At 32.4% G+C, this 18,434-nt stretch overlaps 1 protein-coding gene across 1 annotated transcript; it reads left to right on the top strand.

Moving 5' to 3' along the window:
• Positions 1-132: 132 nt before the first annotated feature.
• On the top strand, positions 133-17,900 carry LOC134721006 (carboxypeptidase B-like). The gene is made up of 12 exons (XM_063583650.1): positions 133-229; positions 3,173-3,253; positions 3,487-3,562; positions 3,893-4,029; positions 4,755-4,845; positions 9,755-9,853; positions 11,310-11,408; positions 11,842-11,952; positions 13,514-13,613; positions 15,615-15,817; positions 16,723-16,807; positions 17,672-17,900. The coding sequence occupies exons 2-12, from the start codon at positions 3,174-3,176 to the stop codon at positions 17,863-17,865; spliced, it is 1,275 nt and encodes a 424-aa protein (XP_063439720.1). The 5' UTR covers positions 133-229; position 3,173; the 3' UTR covers positions 17,866-17,900.
• Positions 17,901-18,434: the final 534 nt, after the last annotated feature.

Genomic DNA, 18,434 nt, shown 5'->3' with positions numbered 1-18,434 from the left:
TTTCTTTGCAAACATCTTGCTTCGTTCATTCCGTCTCAATCTCGTGATTAAATTAAAAAGGGGTATATAATAAAAGACAAAACATTTATTTCTTCTGAACTATATCAAGATATTTAACTACTAAAGTGTCACGAGGTGTCTGACCTTTTGACTGCCAACTTACGTTTCGATAGTTTATATCTGATCCTGATAAGAAGTTACGTTACTTTGGGACATTTCATTTGATCAGGTATGTGTACATTTCTCATAGTATGTTAATATCAAGAACACTTTATAAGGATTGAATAATTGAAAACAATATGTTACTGCTAATAAAAATTTAAAACGTTCCAATTTACCAACTAGACAAGGAAGTGATATAAATAAAACTGTCTAGTATCAGATAAAATGTCATTAACCTCAACCACCCATCAAAACACAGTGTTGCATCCGATAGATCTTTTAAATAACGAGTTTCAAACGATGCATGACCTTTTACCCTTCTGGAGGAAGCGTTCTGGAGCATTTGATATCATCCCAGTGTAATTGGGGATCTCATTGCTGAGGTATTAATTATTCTATGTTGTATATTGTGTACTTTCAATAGTTTGTTGGTCTTATACCTTTTAGCCATACGCCATACTTCATTTGTTTTAAACTTATCAGTTAGAATGTTTCTTTGGTATGTTTCTTCTCTCTTTTACATATTCGACATGTTATACATCATATACATGCATGTTAAGGCAAAGTTATAAGGGTTTACTATTATAAATTGTGATTTGAATGGATAGTTGTCTCATTGACACTCATACCACATCTTCTTATGTCTATATATAAGGACACTTTTTGTTCAATTGAATTCGAGAATACAAAAAGGTTTATTGATCTATCATCATTCATATATCAGTATGTTTAGTTTAAGATATGTATTGGATATCTGCATGAGGCCTTCAAATTTCTTGCGTTTAGAGTAAAACTCAGAAAAAACCCACTAAAAAGCAAGTGTACATGTTGTAAATAATATTTAAGTTTTATTCAAGGCTTAACTAAAACGATTTTATGCGTAAAATATTTCCAGGCATAGATTACCTTAGCCGTATTGGGCACATCTTTTTGGAATTTTTGATCCTCAATGCTCTTCAACTTTGTACTTGTTTGGCTTTATAAATATTTCGATTAAAGCGTCAATGATGAGTCTTATGTAGAAGAAACGCGCGTCCGTCGTACTGAATTATAATCCTGGTACTTTTGATAACTATTATAATATGTACAAAATATGTCTTAAAAATGGTTTTAACTTTTACAAAATCTTAAAATAAAAATATATTTCTATTATTACAACAAATGCCTTAAACCTCAATAACATTTTCAGTTTTTTGTTTGCTATCGTCCTTTCATGTTAGTGTGGTACTTTTTTGATACTGTTAATGACAAGATAAATAGTTTTTATAATTGCTTTTAAATACCTTAAAGGCTTTTAAAATGCACATTATCAGGTATGCTCACCTGGTATTCCAACTGAAGACTCACAAGCAACATTCGAATCAAATTATGCATCCAATATTACTGATAGTGAATACCCTTTTTTCGGGACCGAACACATTACTGACAATGCAATTAATACAATGTCTATAAAATTAGAACTAAAGTTTGACAAATTATGCGATACATGTTTAGAAACCAGATAATTTATTTTGCAAATGCAACTTTAAATATGTTTGAAGTCCCAATGAGTGATATGCATTGGGCGGGGTTAAACATGTTAGCGGGTTCACAAACCTACCATAACCTGGGACAACAGTACAAAATAAGAACGAACTTTAAAATTCAGTTGAAAAAGACTTAACTCATCAGAAGGATACAAATAGAAATACAAAATAACAAAACACAAAGTGTATGTGTCCAGGCACTTGTATATCCCAACAGTAAAAACACACTAAGTATTGATCTAAGAGTACTCGCAGTTACAGAAAGCTAGTTCAGCTGTAAGACTAGTAGGAGTTAATGTAGAAGAATGAAAGGGTGCGTCTCAAGGTATCACATGTCTTTGTCTTGTTGCAACTAGTAAAAAAAAACTCTTTTTCTAAAATGAATAAAAATGTAGCATTATTTTGCTTTTGATTATTGTTCTTTACTATTTAATAAATTTCAATCGTGCATGTATATTCCGCTTTATTATTTTTTTCAAACTTTGAACATGTTAAAACCATTTTAAAGCAATATTTTTGTAAATGTGACCTGTACAAAATTGCAACTTGTACATAACACATATACTACAATATATTCCTTTGGTAAGTCGCACAATCAGGGTCATAATATTAGCTTTTAGCATATGTTAAATTCATTCAAGCTTATGCTGAAATGATTTTTAGCATAAGCTAAATTCATCCAAGCAGAAACTTAATTCATTTTAGCATAAGCTGAATTCATTTTAGTATAAGCTTGAATCAATTTAGCATATGCTGAATTGTTCAGCTTATAAAGAAATATCGGCACGGAATTAAGGTCATAAATATTAAACTTCGCATATATGATCATACAAGCCAGGTCAATTTTAGCATATACTTAATTCATTTAGTAAAATATTCAATGAAATCAGCTTATGCTAAAATGAATTTAGCTTATGCTAAAATGAATTTAGCTTATGCTAAAATGAATTTAGCTTATGCTAAAATGAAATATGCTTACGCTTAAATGACTTTAGCTTATGCTAAAATGAATTAAGCTTATGCTTAAATGAATTCAGCTTATTTTAAAATGATTTTAGCTTAAAAATTCAGGTTATGATAAAATGGATTTAGATTATTGTAAAATGATTTAAGCTTATGCTAAAATAAATTCAGCTCATGCTAAAATGGATTTAGCTTATGCACAGATGAATTTAGCTTATAATTAATGAATTTAGCTTATGCTAAAATGAAGTTAGGTTGTGCTTCATTAATAGTGTTATCCAATGAAAATATCGCTTTATTAACTAGTCGGCTGGGCATATACCCAAATGCATGCGGTCCTTTTTTTGTGCTTAGTTTCAATGTCTGACACAGGACGTCGCACAGACCATCATTCTTATAATCAACCTTTGACTACGTGCAAATGAATTGTGCAGGATTCAATACGTTTACTAAATGCACAGATGTTAGAAATCTAGAATATGTTTCATATGACTGTACAATATATTGTTTCATGATTTCAGCATGAGGAGTTTCTTCCTGTTCTTGCTGTTGGCAGTTACGTTTACAACCGGACTACCATCTAGCAAGAAAAGATTCGATGGGTATGTGAGTAATATAATGTTATAATGGTTGATTTTAAATGGAATACCAGTTTTTTAAAATTAAATTATGCACACATTCCTGTCCTAAACACATTTAAATTTAAAGAATGTACAGCACATTTTTTTTTGTTCTAAGGATAACAAATATTCACATAATTATTCCGTTCTTTATCATGTTAATGTTGTTAAATTTTTAATGGAACAAATAATAGTCTTGACGATTTATTTTTCAGGAATCAGGTGCTTCGTATTCTTCCAAAGAGTTCGGATGATATTCTGAAAATTGTAGACCTGGGTAAAAAATACAATGTTAGTACTTTAATTTTGTTATTTTAATATAATAAAACATAGAAACTATGTAAAGTTACCGATACCGTTATCCTAGAGCTGAAAAATGGAAGATTTTAACCAACTTGACGAGCTATATAGCCCTTGCACTTTTGTGGATATATGTCTCATTTTATTAGATGAAACAACACAAATCTCAATAAAACCAGAATGTAAATTCATGTGCTCCGTAAAAGTCAGTAGAAAAATGACACTCGATATAGATAACAATAAGGATTTATAATACATTGGTTTTGTTTGAATAAATAAATGTTAGAAAGAGACACGTAATGATATTTTCAATTCTTGTAGGTTGATATTTGGAACATACCAAAGTCCCTCAATAGTACACTGGATATTCATGTTGACGCACATAATCTCAAGGAATTTGTGGCAGAACTGAAATCCCTTGGAACCAATTACATGACATGGATTAAAGACCTACAAAAGTAAGAAGTGAAATTATATTCAATATGTCGTTAAAGATATACAAATTGCAGTTAATATAGACTAAATTTAATCGACGAAAGCGTAAACGGACATCTACAAAATGGCACGAGTAACACACAGACAGCAAGGGTAAGGTTTACTGTTTTTAACAATAGAATGTGATGCACACGGATTACATTGTACATGGTGATTGAATGTTTCAGCGACTACCAAAGATCCGCCTCCAACAACTACGTGTAACTATGCACAGTTAAATGATTCAAAACTGTTTACCATTACCTAAAAATTAGACAAGCATTTGGGTAAGTTATGAACAAAATGAGATATAGGACCGGGACAACTTGATTCCTTTTAATTTTGAGAAGGTCGATAACATATCGTGTACGTGTTACAACCATATGATTTATCAACGCCAGAAGCATGACATTCGCTCTCGGCCTTTGGCCTCGGTGAAAATCACAACTTTTGGTTCACGAATTCAAGTGCTCAACGAATAACACATTTCCAATAGGCTTTGTATACAGAGATTGTCAAAACCACGAAATAAAATATCCACGAATAAGTAAGTTTTCAGCAATCCATGAAAATTGATACCCACGAAAATAAATGAATCCAAGTAGCTTATACAAAGAGTTACTCACTCTTAGTATAACATTTGTCTTATTATAATAAAAATAAACAATTGTTACGGTCATTCCAAAAAATAACGTGTTATCTCTTTCAGACTAATCGAAAATGAAAATGTCCATACTTCACACGTGAAATCCAGAGCAGCAGCTAGCTTTAGTTTGTCACATTATCATTCAAGTTTCCAGGTAATTATGTCATATTGCAAATTAAGCTATCATTTAATTATGTCATAGTATCATTACAGCTATCAGGTAATTATGTTATATTGTCAACAAAGCTATCATTTAATAATATCATATTATCATTCCAGCTATCAGGTAATTATGTCATATTGTCAACCAAGCTATCATTTAATTATGTCATAGTATCATTCCAGCTATAAGGTAATAATATTATATTGTCAATCAAGCTATCATTTAATTATGTCATAGTATCATTACAGCTATCAGGTTATTATGTTTCATTATAATTCAAGCTATCAGGTAATTATATCAAATTATAATTCAAGCTATCATGTATTTATATCTCATTATAATTCAAGCTATCAGGTAATTATGCCTTATTATCATTCCAGCGTTCAGGTACTTATGTCATATTATCAATCCAGCTTTTTGGTAATTATTATCATTCCAGTTATCAGGTTATTATGTTCCATTATCCTTCTAGCTGTGAGATAATAATTTCACATTCTCATTCAAGCTATCAGGTTATTACGGCATATTATCATTCTAGCTATCAGGTTATTATGTCACATTATCATTCCAGTTATCAGGTTATTATGTTCCATCATCCTTCTAGAAGTGAGATAATAATTTCACATTCTCATTGAAGTTATCAGGTAATTAGGTCATATCATCGTTCTATCTATCAAGTGATTATGTCAAATTATCATTCCAAATATGAGGTAAATATGGCACATTATCAGTCCAGCTATCAGGTAATTATGTCATATAATAAAGTGACAGTGGTATACCGCTGTTTGAAAGTAATAACTCAGTTGAGAGAAAACAAAGCCGAGTCGATATCATCATTCTAGTTATCAATTAATTAGGTCAAACTATCATTCCAGTTATAAAGTAAATAATGTCACATTATCAGTCTAGCAACCAGGTAACTATGTCACATTTTCATTCTAGCTATTATGTTATTATGTCACATAAGCATTCTACGATAAGATATCTCAATTTAAACATTTCCTTTATTCTGTGTTCATTTGGTGCCAATTTCAGGACATTGTGGCGCAGAGTTGAACGAAATACACGTCTGGCGTATCAATCCTAGACCTAAATCTATCATGATAAAACATAAAATTGAGAATGGATAAATGAGTTAATTCATAGATGATTATGTGTCCTGATCTTTATATAACAATTACCTTTATTCAGGTAAAATATGTACACAGTGACGAATAGAAGAACTATATCAAGTAAAGGAAAGAGGGACGAAAGATACCTAAGGGACAGTCAAACTCGTAAATCTAAAACAAACTGACAACGCCATGGCTAAAAATCAAAAAGACAAACAGAAAAACAATAGGACACATGACACAACATAGAAAACCAAAGAATAAACAACACGAACCCCACCAAAAACCAGGGGTGATCTCAGGTGCTCCGGAAGGGTAAGCAGATCCTGCTCCACATGCGGCACCCGTCGTGTTGCTTAGGTAGCAATACACAGTTAGGAGTTTAGTTTCGCATTATGGCCCCTGTGGATTTTTCAAATAGGAAAGTTATTGTGTAATAAAATTCATTTTTAGACAGATGAGTGCTAATTTAGCCTTCAAAGATGGTTTATAAGAGCATCAAGATTATTTTTTACATGTTTTATGGGCTGTTTTCTGTTTGCCAGTCCGTATTTTCATAGTTAGACCGGCCATCGGTCCAGAAATTAATGTACTGTTTACAAACAATCTTTTTCTACACGAAGTTTTTGACGCAATTTTACAAAAAAATGAGACGAAAGACATATGATTTTCATTGGATTTGCTGAATGATATATGTACACAGTTTCAGAAAAGGTATTACTTCAAGCGATTGAAATTCTACTTTTAGCCAAATTTTGGGGAAATATGTGACATCTTTCCCCCCTTTTTGCAATATTTTCTAACAAATAAATGCAGATTGTTGCCATGGATACACCAAAAAGAAATTATATTTTACCATTTTATATACTGGAAATAAAATCTATGGAAGATTCTGATTACATACATATGCCCATATATGACACAAACAGTAAGCTTGATATTGCAAGAAAGCAATGAAAAGGGAATGGTAAAATTCATAAGGGCAAATTTTAGTATTTTTTCCTAACTGTTTATTGCTACCTTATGGCATACTTACCAAGCTCAGAATTGTAGAATTTAAGACTTTTCATGCCACAGATCTATTGATATTTAGATTCAAAATCAAATTCTGAGTAAATTAAGTGTTTAACAATGACAATATGTGTCAATTTTATTGTTTACAGTCCTTAGCAACCAAAATTAGACATTTTGACACTAGGCTTATATTTGTACTATATCGGCTTAGCGCTTGCTTCTGATGGATTGGGCTGTATGTAGTAGCCCAAGTATTGAACGCGTTGTTTTTTTTCTTGCGAATATACCAAATTATTGTTTTTATCAAGATTTCATGTTACATTTTAGCATATATTAAATGTATAGTTAAATCAGATTTAAGAAATTGATTCCCTATCACCAAGTTTTTTAATCAAGTCTATGGTATGCAATAAGCATAAAGATTAACATTTTTATGCTTAAAATTGCTAAATTTTGTACAATGTTGCATCATCAGGTATCTTATTATGATATTCAACATTAAAAAACTGACAAAAGAGGTACAGTTTTTAAGATTTGGCTAAAAATTGAGGTAGAGACAAGATTTTACACTTTGACTTGGCACCTTTCTTAAAATCAGTTTTTGTAGCGTTTCAGTCTCAACTGCTAACCTTCATAAAATATTCATTACTCAACCAATTTTGAAAAATTAAAGGCCATTTTACTTGTTTTAGCTAGCAGAACTCAGAAAATAAGTTAAAAGGGAGAATTTGAAAAAAATATTTACTATTAAGGTAGCAATACACAGTTAGGAGTTTAGTTTCGCATTATGGCCCCTGTGGATTTTTCAAATAGGAAAGTTATTGTGTAATAAAATTCATTTTTAGACAGATGAGTGCTAATTTAGCCTTCAAAGATGGTTTATAAGAGCATCAAGATTATTTTTTACATGTTTTATGGGCTGTTTTCTGTTTGACAGTCCGTATTTTCATAGTTAGACCGGCCATCGGTCCAGAAATTAATGTACTGTTTACAAACAATCTTTTTCTACACGAAGTTTTTGACGCAATTTTACAAAAAAATGAGACGAAAGACATATGATTTTCATTGGATTTGCTGAATGATATATGTACACAGTTTCAGAAAAGGTATTACTTCAAGCGATTGAAATTCTACTTTTAGCCAAATTTTGGGGAAATATGTGACATCTTTCCCCCCTTTTTGCAATATTTTCTAACAAATAAATGCAGATTGTTGCCATGGATACACCAAAAAGAAATTATATTTTACCATTTTATATGCTGGAAATAAAATCTATGGAAGATTCTGATTACATACATATGCCCATATATGACACAAACAGTAAGCTTGATATTGCAAGAAAGCAATGAAAAGGGAATGGTAAAATTCATAAGGGCAAATTTTAGTATTTTTTCCTAACTGTTTATTGCTACCTTATGTGATTACAAATCCGGTAAATAGTCTAATTCGGTAGGTCAAATTCATGAAAGGGAAGGGGATTGTAGTTACGACGTAAGGAACATATCCGATATCATTTGTGAAACGGTTATTCCATAACGGTCAACCAACTCGTGATGGCGTCCGTAAAATTTACGAAGGGATGATTTCAACTTCACCATTTGGAACTCTTGGTTTAATAGCTTCCTTGTGAGCAGTAACCCTCTATCAAGAAAATCATGATAGGAAATGCAAGCACGGGAATATCGTATCAATTGGGAGATATATACCCCGTATGCAGGTGCTGCTGGAATGTTGCTACTTAGAAATGGAAAGTTCACAATTGGAAAGCTGAAATCATCTCTTTTGTCGTAAAGTTTTGTCTTCAACCGACCCTCATTGTCAATTTCTAGATGTAAGTCAAGATATGAAGCCGACTTAACTGTATCTGTAGTATCCTTTATCTCCAATTCGATGGGATAGATGCGATCCACATAGTCACCAAATTTTGAATTGTTTAGTGAAAGAACGTCATCTATATAGCGGAAAGTAGAGTTAAAGGATATTGCTAACTTCTTATCTTTCTTCCTAAGAAGTTCCTGCATGAAGTCAGCCTCATAATAATAAAGAAACAAGTCAGCAAGTAGAGGGGCACAGTTTGTTCCCATTGGGATGCCGACAGTCTGTTGAAAAACACGTCCTCCGAACGTAACAAATATGTTGTCAATCAAGAAATCAAGCATCTTGATAATATCGGTTTCAGAGAATTTTTTGTTTGAATCAGAATGATTCTTTACAAAGTATGATTTATCCCTCCCTAAGACAAGATACTTGTATCTACGTTGGCCATTCTTTTTTATGAAGCAAAGTAATACCAACTCTTTTAATTTGTCTTTTAGTTTGGAATGTGGAATACTTGTGTAAAGAGTAGAAAAGTCAAATGTTTTAATACTGTTACAAGATGAAAGAGAGTTACCAATGTTTTAAGGACAGAAATGTGTTGTAGTTAACACGACGGAATATGACGTACCGTCAGAACACTTTGGTCCTGAATTAGAGATGGTATTTTTGGAAATAAAATTTATATTATGTACTTATTTATTTATTTGTAGAGCAGAATATGTTTACCTTTCTGGAGCACCTGAGATCGCCCCTAGTTTTTGGTGGGGTTCGTGTTGCTTATTCTTTAGTTTTCCATGTTGTGTAATGTGTACTATTTGTCTGTTTGTCTTTTTCATTTTTAGCCATGGCGTTGTCAGTTTGTTGTAGATTTTTGAGTTTGACTGTCCCTTTGGTTTGGTTCGTCCTTCTTTTATTTAAGTAGAACATTAAATCTAATCATTTGTTTTTCACCACAGATCTCCAATCACTTAGATGCCGTGGCATTAGCATCTCGTTACGCAACTGTACACACTGCTGGTCATAGCGTTCAAGGAAGGTCGATCAAGTATCTAAAGGCAAGTAAAACGGCTAGCGCTTTTAAAACAACCCTCATGGATTAGATGTGTTGCTCAACAGGCGCTTGTCTGTTTACGTACTTCTGGAATTAGATATAATCTTCATGATAATTCCTCAATTTTCACTATTTTGTCATTTCAAGCTTACAACTAAGTGTATACATATAGTATATTCATTTTGGTTGTCTGATATGGGTAAAATATATGAATCATGAAGACTAGCAATTATAAATTTAGCATTTTAAAACGTAAAAAATAGGACGCTGACTGATAATGTTTTGAGTTTCTTAAAAAGATGCAGTGAAAAATATTCAACAGTTTAAATAGCAGATAAAATAATGTATGAAAATATATCTTAAAAGATATCGTTTATTAAATAGTTATCAAAGGTACCAGGATTATAATTTAGTACGCCAGACGCGCGTTTCGTCTACATAAGACTCATCAGTGACGCTCATATCAAAATATTATAAAGTCAAACAAGTACAAAGTTGAAGAGCATTGAGGATCCAAAATTCCAAAAAGTTGTGCCAAATACGGCTAAGGTTATCTATGCCTGGGATAAGAAAATCCTTAGTTTTTCGAAAAATTCAAAGTTTTGTAAACAGGAAATTTATAAAAATTATCACATTATTGATATTCATGTCAACACCGAAGTGTTGACTACTGGGCTGGTGATACCCTCGGGGACGAAACGTCCACCAGCAGTGGCATCGACCCAGTGGTGTAAATAGTTATCAAAGGTACCAGGATTTTAATTTAGTACGCCAGACGCGCGTTTCGTCTACATAAGACTCATCAGTGACGCTCATATCAAAATATTATAAAGTCAAACAAGTACAAAGTTGAAGAGCATTGAGGATCCAAAATTCCAAAAAGTTGTGCCAAATACGGCTAAGGTTATCTATGCCTGGGATAAGAAAATCCTTAGTTAAAATGATATGAAACGAGTGCCTGGTGAAATATAATGATTATCTTATTCTTGAACTTATGCATGTATAAATTACAAACTCTGTCTTCTGTGCACGATTTATAATTTTTGACGCAAATACATAATGTATATCGTATAATCGTCATTTTTCTCTGTCTGTTATGATTTAACAAATGTAGCAGCTCATTGAATGCCATGTTTTAATTCCGAAGTTAACCGTTTGCCACCTTAGAGTAAACAATCAACTAAAATACCAACATGTTTATTGAGCACGTGTTTAACATGTTCAATCAGATGATATTTTATTTCATTGACAGACCCTTGCGTATTGCGATTACCGGATTTTTACGAGAAGGTACACGCTATAAATTTAAAAAAGTAAACTTCTTCTAAATGCGGACAAATTAAAATTAAAAGTTAAATAATGAAAACTATCCATTTTGTAATAAAAAATGTATGCATCTTTTTTTTTAATGTGAGGTTTCATATGTATTTTATGATCATCAGTTATTTTTATTTGTACAGGTCAGCTCAGGGGGGTCAAAGAAAGCGATAATAATCGACGGAGGTATACATGCTAGAGAATGGATTTCTACTGCTGTTGTAATGTACATCATCGATCAGGTTTGTTCTCTGCTCACACTTAATAACGAATACTGAGAAAATTTAAAGGAATCTATAAATACAAATAATTGATATACAATGGTATAACTTTGGTAACATCTTTTCATCGTTAAAAGGAATTATTATCAAATAATGTACAAATGTATCAAACATATCATAGCTTATTTTACAATTCCACAGATTATGATAGAATTATAATTTGATGAACCCCAAAATAAACAAAACGCATGTACCAAGTCAGGAATATGACAGTTGTTATCTTTTCATTTGATGTGTTTCAGCTTTTGCTTTTGCTATTTGATAAGGGACTTTCCGTTTTGTAAAATCCTCGGAGTTTACCGGAAATATTTTCGTGATTTTACTTTTCAATGTTTATGATATGAATTATGAGTGACGTAACTTACCAATTAACATTAATCTTCTTCACATTTAGCTCACCATGAATCATGATAACAACCCAGAGATAACTTCAATGTTGCAGAAATTTGACTGGTACCTTTTACCACTGATGAATCCAGATGGATACGAGTACTCAAGAACAAATGTAAGTAAACTTATAAAACGACAAGGACTTGATATAACATACAAGAACTAAAGCAATCCAAGTTATTTAAACTGCTGGCAAAAAAATGTAAATCAATGTATATCAAAAACTACAAAAAAGCAATGTAGGTAAACTTAGAAAACGACAAATACTTGATACATTATATACCTAAAAAATGTAAATGAATTTATTTCGTTTTTCATTTGTGTGTATTTCTCTAATGGATGAAATTCCAAGTTCTTTGTGGTAATATATCTATTGTTACGAAGAACAATGGATTTTGAACCAACGATGTTACGAGCGGGATTTCAAGAAACCCCTGCTTCTACAACCCAAATAACAGTCTGTTGTTATTCATAAAAATAGGAATTGATTATGTTATAATAAGCAGGAACACACATGTAAGAAATTACTAATTGAGTTCACATCAATGTGTTCTAAGATCTTAAAAAAAATATTATAACGCATCTATTTTGAATTAAAAAAATCATCTAAATGATCCTTTGCTTGTATGCAATCTTTTTTAAACCCCTTCATATGTCTCTATTCTAAAGCGTTGATAAAAAACAAAAGGAGTTCTAGCTCCTAGATTGCCAAACGGGGGAGGGGGGTCTATTCAGATCTAGTCAACCTATACCTCAGTTTGTCATAATATGAATGTTTGTTTATTCTTAAGAAGAAAGGGGATAGGTATATATAAAACCGTGACATGCATTGTATAAAGTCCATCTTATACCCGTCTGTATTGGCAACTGTATTCAAGAGGAAGAATGCATTTATTTTTGTAAAAGTAATGCATGTCAACCTTGACATGCTGATCCACATGAACACATGGATTTGACGGGAATATACAAAACAGCAACTTTGACATTTGTAAAACTAGTTGTCAAAGTTTGAACGAAGATAGCCACAGTGATGTTACTGGTGAGGGTTCATATAAATAATGTAAAATAGAAAAAAAAAAATTCTTATAAATCATAGTTTGATATTTTCTATATATATGCTATACGTTATTTTTCATTTAGTTATCAATATTAACAAATATAGGATTAAGCATCGTGTGTAAGTTAGCTATACAACTCCTGATACGGCTTGTTTGGATAAGAAACCTCTCCGTCCTCCAGCCGACGGGGTATTTTACCCAGACACACCCATCTCTCGGTGTATAACTGTTACGTAAAACTGTGATGTTTGAGAGGAATGAAACATATCGATTTTACCACTGCGTCGAGTGTGATACGATATTTATCCATTCGAGACAGTTACACAAGGCTCGCAGAGCGTTTCAAATATTTATCATTTAATTGTCGAGAGTTTATAAATATCGTTTTTCTAGAGATTTAGTGGTGATTCTGTTTCTCTGATGTTTTTTTAACGATACCCAGACTATCATAATTTATCTGATCGAACGATCAGCAAAATGATGTGTTCCTTCTTATTGACGACATCCGACATGGTCGCCTTTTTTCATGACGTCATAATGCAAATTTCAGAGAAAAGCAAGGAAAAGTATCAATCGAGAATGATTCTGAGAATAGTATTTATATCAATGGTATTTCAGAATAGAATGTGGAGAAAGAATCGAGCATCCTCTCATAGCGTAACAGGGACATGTACTGGTGTTGATCTCAATAGAAATTTTGGATTTCACTGGAATCCAGGTATTATTATAAATCATTTTTTTCTACAAGTTAACTGTTATACGTCAGAACTTTTTTTTGTTTTTTTGGTGTTGATGCGAATTATTTATGGGAATTCCTCATCGCCAACCACATTTCAGTCTACTCCTAGGCCATCGACATTAACACATATGGTTTAGAATTTATTTTGAACTTTTATATCATACAGAAATGTGTATATAGCTTATATAGTTTTAATGTGCGTATTGTTATACGTTTACTTTTCTACATTGGTTAGAGGTATAGGGGAGGGTTGAGATCTCACAAACATGTTTAACCCCACCGCATTTTTGCGCCGGTCCCAATTCAGGAGCCTGCGGCCTTAGTTAGTCTTGTATTATTTTAATTTTAGTTTCTTTTGTACAATTTGGAAATTAGAATGGCGTTCATTATCACTGAACTAGTATATATTTGTTTAGGGGCCAGCTAAAAGACGCCGCCGGGTGCGGGAATTTCTCACTACATTGAAGACCTGTAGGTGACCTTCTGCTGTTGTTTTTTTATTTGGTCGGGTTGTTGACTCTTTGACACATTCCTCGTTTCCATTCTCAATTTTATTGTTGACGGTTATTTTACACCACTGTTTTTTCCAATGTGTACATGTAACCAAGAAATATTTTGGTATTACCTCATGGTCATCATTTCAGATGACATTGGCCAAGATAAGATTCCATTTGAAATTGATTAAGAGGTGATTACCTAACTTACGAAAGTAAATGTATGGGACAGTTGTGAAGAATTACAATGTAACATTTTTCAAGACTATCACTTTATTGGTGATTACAATAGCAAAGAATGGGAGATATCAATCGTTCATTTTGATAAAATATGTCTTCTCTTTTTTTTTTTTTTTTTATATCACATGATTTCCATTTAGAGACCGGTCAGATTTGTTTTTCAGGTCTTTAGAATATGATAAATGTTGGGATACAGTTTGAGTTCATTTCCCTAGGCACTTGGTTTAGTATGTCATTGTTAAAATACAAGATGAGCCAACGATATCAGAGGGAAAGTCAAATTCATAGATCGAAAATCAACTGACAATGCCATGGTCTAAACAGAAAAATAAACAGACAAAAGAGAGTACATATTACAAAACATTAAGCAACACAAACCCTACCAAAAACTGGGGGTGATATCAGATGCTCAGAAGGGTAAGCTGATTCTGCTCCACATGTGGCACTAGTTGTGTTGTAATTACAAATCCGGTAAATAGTCTTATTTGGTAGGTTACATTCGTAAAAATAAAAGATTGAATTGTCGACATTAGGAACATCTGTGAAATGGTTTTTCAATAAGGTTCAACCAACTTGTGATAAAAACATAACAATATCTGACTGCCTTTTTTAATACCTAATTTTCAAATGTCACGGTATCTTATGTAGAACATACAGTTTTGTTATTTAATTAAGAATTGAATGCTTCTTTTTGTAATTTCATTGGGGTGTAAAGCGTTGACCGAGGTTCATTTTGTATGAAGCGCGGAAGCGCTTCATTCTAAAAATGGGCACACGGTCAACGCTTTAACAACCCTATGAAGTTACAAAAAGAAGCATTCAATACTTATAATTACATTTTTTAGCTGCGATAATCTAAACACGAATTTTTTATTTTTTTTTATTTAATTCTCCTGTGCACTTTATTGTGGGACCTCGTGTTATCATGGATGAGAAGTTTTATTGAGTGATACAATTGCTTAAGGAATAACACGTGATGTGCAGTTAGCCAATCAGAATAACGTTTTGTAATGAAACATTCATCTAATGTAATTATTTGTTTTTATCATTTTTAAAAACACACAATGAAATTGTGCATCTCCTTTTCTACACTCCTCTAATAATCTGATACGATGGGAACTCATTTTAGTTGATAGCCGCGTCAATATCTATCTTAAATATAATGTATCTGCCAATTTATATTAAGATATATACCATATTCACGCATAGCACAGTATTTTTACTGTAAAATATCTTTATATTACAGCGGTCGGCGGAAGCAGAGATGAATGTGAGGAGACATTTGCTGGAACTAAAGCTTTCTCAGAACCAGAGGCCCTAGCAGTAGGTCATTTGATGCAAAGTCTTAGAGGTCAGGCAATAGCCTACCTTAATTTGCACTCTTATGGACAGCTGTGGCTTTGGCCATGGGGATATACTACTAGTCTTCCTTCTGATTTGGCAGATCTGGTAAGATTGGTGTTGGTTTTGAATATCACGGACATTTAGTTCTAAATAAGTTGGCGATATAGTTTTTGCAGTCTGTACAATTTGATATGGTGCACACTACTTTTTGTTGATACTTTATGAAAACAGCACTTTTTGTTAACTTACATGGATTTTTTTATAATAAATCGCCTTTTTGAAATAACCGTTTTGTTCACACATTGTTGTCAATACAAGAGAGAGATTAAGCTAGATATAAAAACAGGTATAAGTAACTATTTCTACATAAGGAAATGCCTGTACCAAGTCAGGAATATTACGATTGTTGTCCAATCGTTAGATGTGATTGAGCGATTGATTTTGCCAATTGATTAGTGACTTTTGGTTTTTAATTGTCCTCGGAGTTAATTTTTTTTATTGTATTTTTTCTTTTTATTAATAAAAGTTTACAGTTATATACTGTTTATATAAGTGCATTCTATTATTGTTGAACATACAGTTGGTCATTGTTAATGCGTATTCAGATTGAAAACAAATCAACAATTTATCAAATAATTAGATCGGAATACTAGTATCGACTGTTCAGGAAAATGACTGACAGGAGAACATGTGTTGCCTTGCAATAGGATACCTGCGATGGACCCCTCAAACAATAGGTCACCTGCAACGGGACATATTTTTTATTCTCAGGTCAATTTCAATGAAATGTCTCCTCTACGGTTCGCGAATACAGTGCTTCCATGTGTGTATATTGTTTGTCAGGGAAGCGCCAGCTCGGCACAACAACTCTGTTATTTTCTTAACAATTATAAGATTCATATTCTAACGGTAAAGAAACGTACACGATTTGTTTATCTTTTAAGAGCGAAAAGATTTATGGTAAGCATTACTTAAGAAAATTTATGTTTATTCTCTCTTTTATTCTACAGAAACACATGGCTGGGCGAGGAGTTTCTGCTATCTACCCTTCCCATCATGCCTATTACACCACTGGCGGTGATGCAACAGATTTATGTAAGTTTTGTGTTTAAGTGCAGAAAATCAATAGTATATGTTCGTTCTTGTAATGTTTGTGCATATTTGCCTAGGCAGGAACTGTAAAACGAAAATGTTCTTTATAATGAAACTGGTTGTGTTTGTTTTATAAATATACTAACATACATCATTACATGTAGCTATATTTTGTATGATGTCAATATCATCATCATGGAACACTTTCTTCACAATCGGGGGTTCATTTAGGGATGAAAATAAGTTTGACATCTGTGTTTCTATTTAAAAAGCTATCAATGTATTTGTTTAAGTTGAAAACAATATTAGGTCAATGTCATAAAAATTATTTGTTTTTAACTTTGTTGCAAAACTGTGGAAGGGCTCAGTAGAACCTCGCCCTTTCCCAGTTTCCCAGCCTCATACAAAAATGTTTATATTTTTCTTTCATTGACCTAATATTGTATATGAATGATTGCTGACCAATACATAAGAAGTAAAAATTACAAAATAATTGAACTCCGAATAACATTCAAATCGGAAAGTCCCAAATCAAATGGCAAAATAAAAATCTTAAACACATCAACCGACTGGATAACAACTAATTTATTCCTGACGTGGAATATACCATTTCTTTTTTAGAAAATAGTGGACTAAACCTTTTTTTATCGATAGCTGAACCTCTCACTTGTATGAGAGTCGAATAAAATCCCATTATGTTGAAAACAAACAAACAGATATATTGGTTTCATCTAGGTGGCCATGTATACACGAGTACCAACCAAGGGAGATGTAAACAAAAAGTTAATAATACTTTTATGTTCATGTTGTTTCGTGTTAATTTTAAAACGTTTTAAGAACATAAAATACGTTTTTTTTTATTAATAGATCCAGCTGCTGGAGGAGCTGACGACTTCGCTAAAGGTGGCGCTGGTATTAAATATTCATATACCGTAGAATTACGGGATACTGGACGACATGGCTTTGTTCTACCATCTAGCACTATCATCCCATCTGGGGAAGAAACATTGAAGGGAATTATAGCATTTGCCAGCGAACTGTTTACATATGAAAGACTTTAGAAAAGTGTCTCTGCTATTAAATGTGATATTCTCGACTACATATAATTTCTACATAATTATGTAGTTAAATAGGAAATACTCACGGTGTTATGCATTCGAGGCGATTTATATGCACAATGATATTGTTCTTCTCTTCTTTCTTGTCACAAAAAAAACCAACACAAAATCGCTCGCGAATTATCAAGTTTACAGTATAATGTAAGTCAAATGTATCAACTTATTATCGAACATAAATAACTAATCTAAAATCCTCCCCAAAATTTATAATATTTGTAATAAAAACTAATACGGTATCTTCGACGTGTTCTGACATACAAAATACATATAAAACACGCATGTTTCATCATATTTAAACAGATAAAACCGTGTGTCCATCGTTATTTTTCTCTTTTGTGACCCTTTAACATAATTGGACGACCAACAACTTTTATACAGTAGTTAATGGAAATTATTCCGCGTTCAAACAAAAAGTAAAATCACAAATATGATTAAGTCAGAGGCAAATTTAATCGGAAAGTCCATAATCACATGGCAAAATTAAATGACAAAACACATAAAAAACGAATGCA

This window comes from Mytilus trossulus, chromosome 6, assembly GCF_036588685.1.
Source record: "Mytilus trossulus isolate FHL-02 chromosome 6, PNRI_Mtr1.1.1.hap1, whole genome shotgun sequence".
Classification (NCBI taxonomy): Eukaryota; Metazoa; Mollusca; class Bivalvia; order Mytilida; family Mytilidae; genus Mytilus; species Mytilus trossulus.
Note: the sequence above shows the minus strand (reverse complement) of the source record. Positions and strands in the feature narration are given on the sequence as shown.

Excerpts from the sequence above, each read along its gene's own strand:
- LOC134721006 (XM_063583650.1), top strand. The coding sequence starts at position 3,174 with ATGAGGAGTTTCTTCCTGTTCTTGCTGTTGGCAGTTACGTTTACAACC. Across the intron at positions 3,254-3,486 it reads AGCAAGAAAAGATTCGATGG|GAATCAGGTGCTTCGTATTC; the intron begins GTATGTGAGTAA and ends TTTATTTTTCAG. Across the intron at positions 11,409-11,841 it reads TAATGTACATCATCGATCAG|CTCACCATGAATCATGATAA; the intron begins GTTTGTTCTCTG and ends CTTCACATTTAG.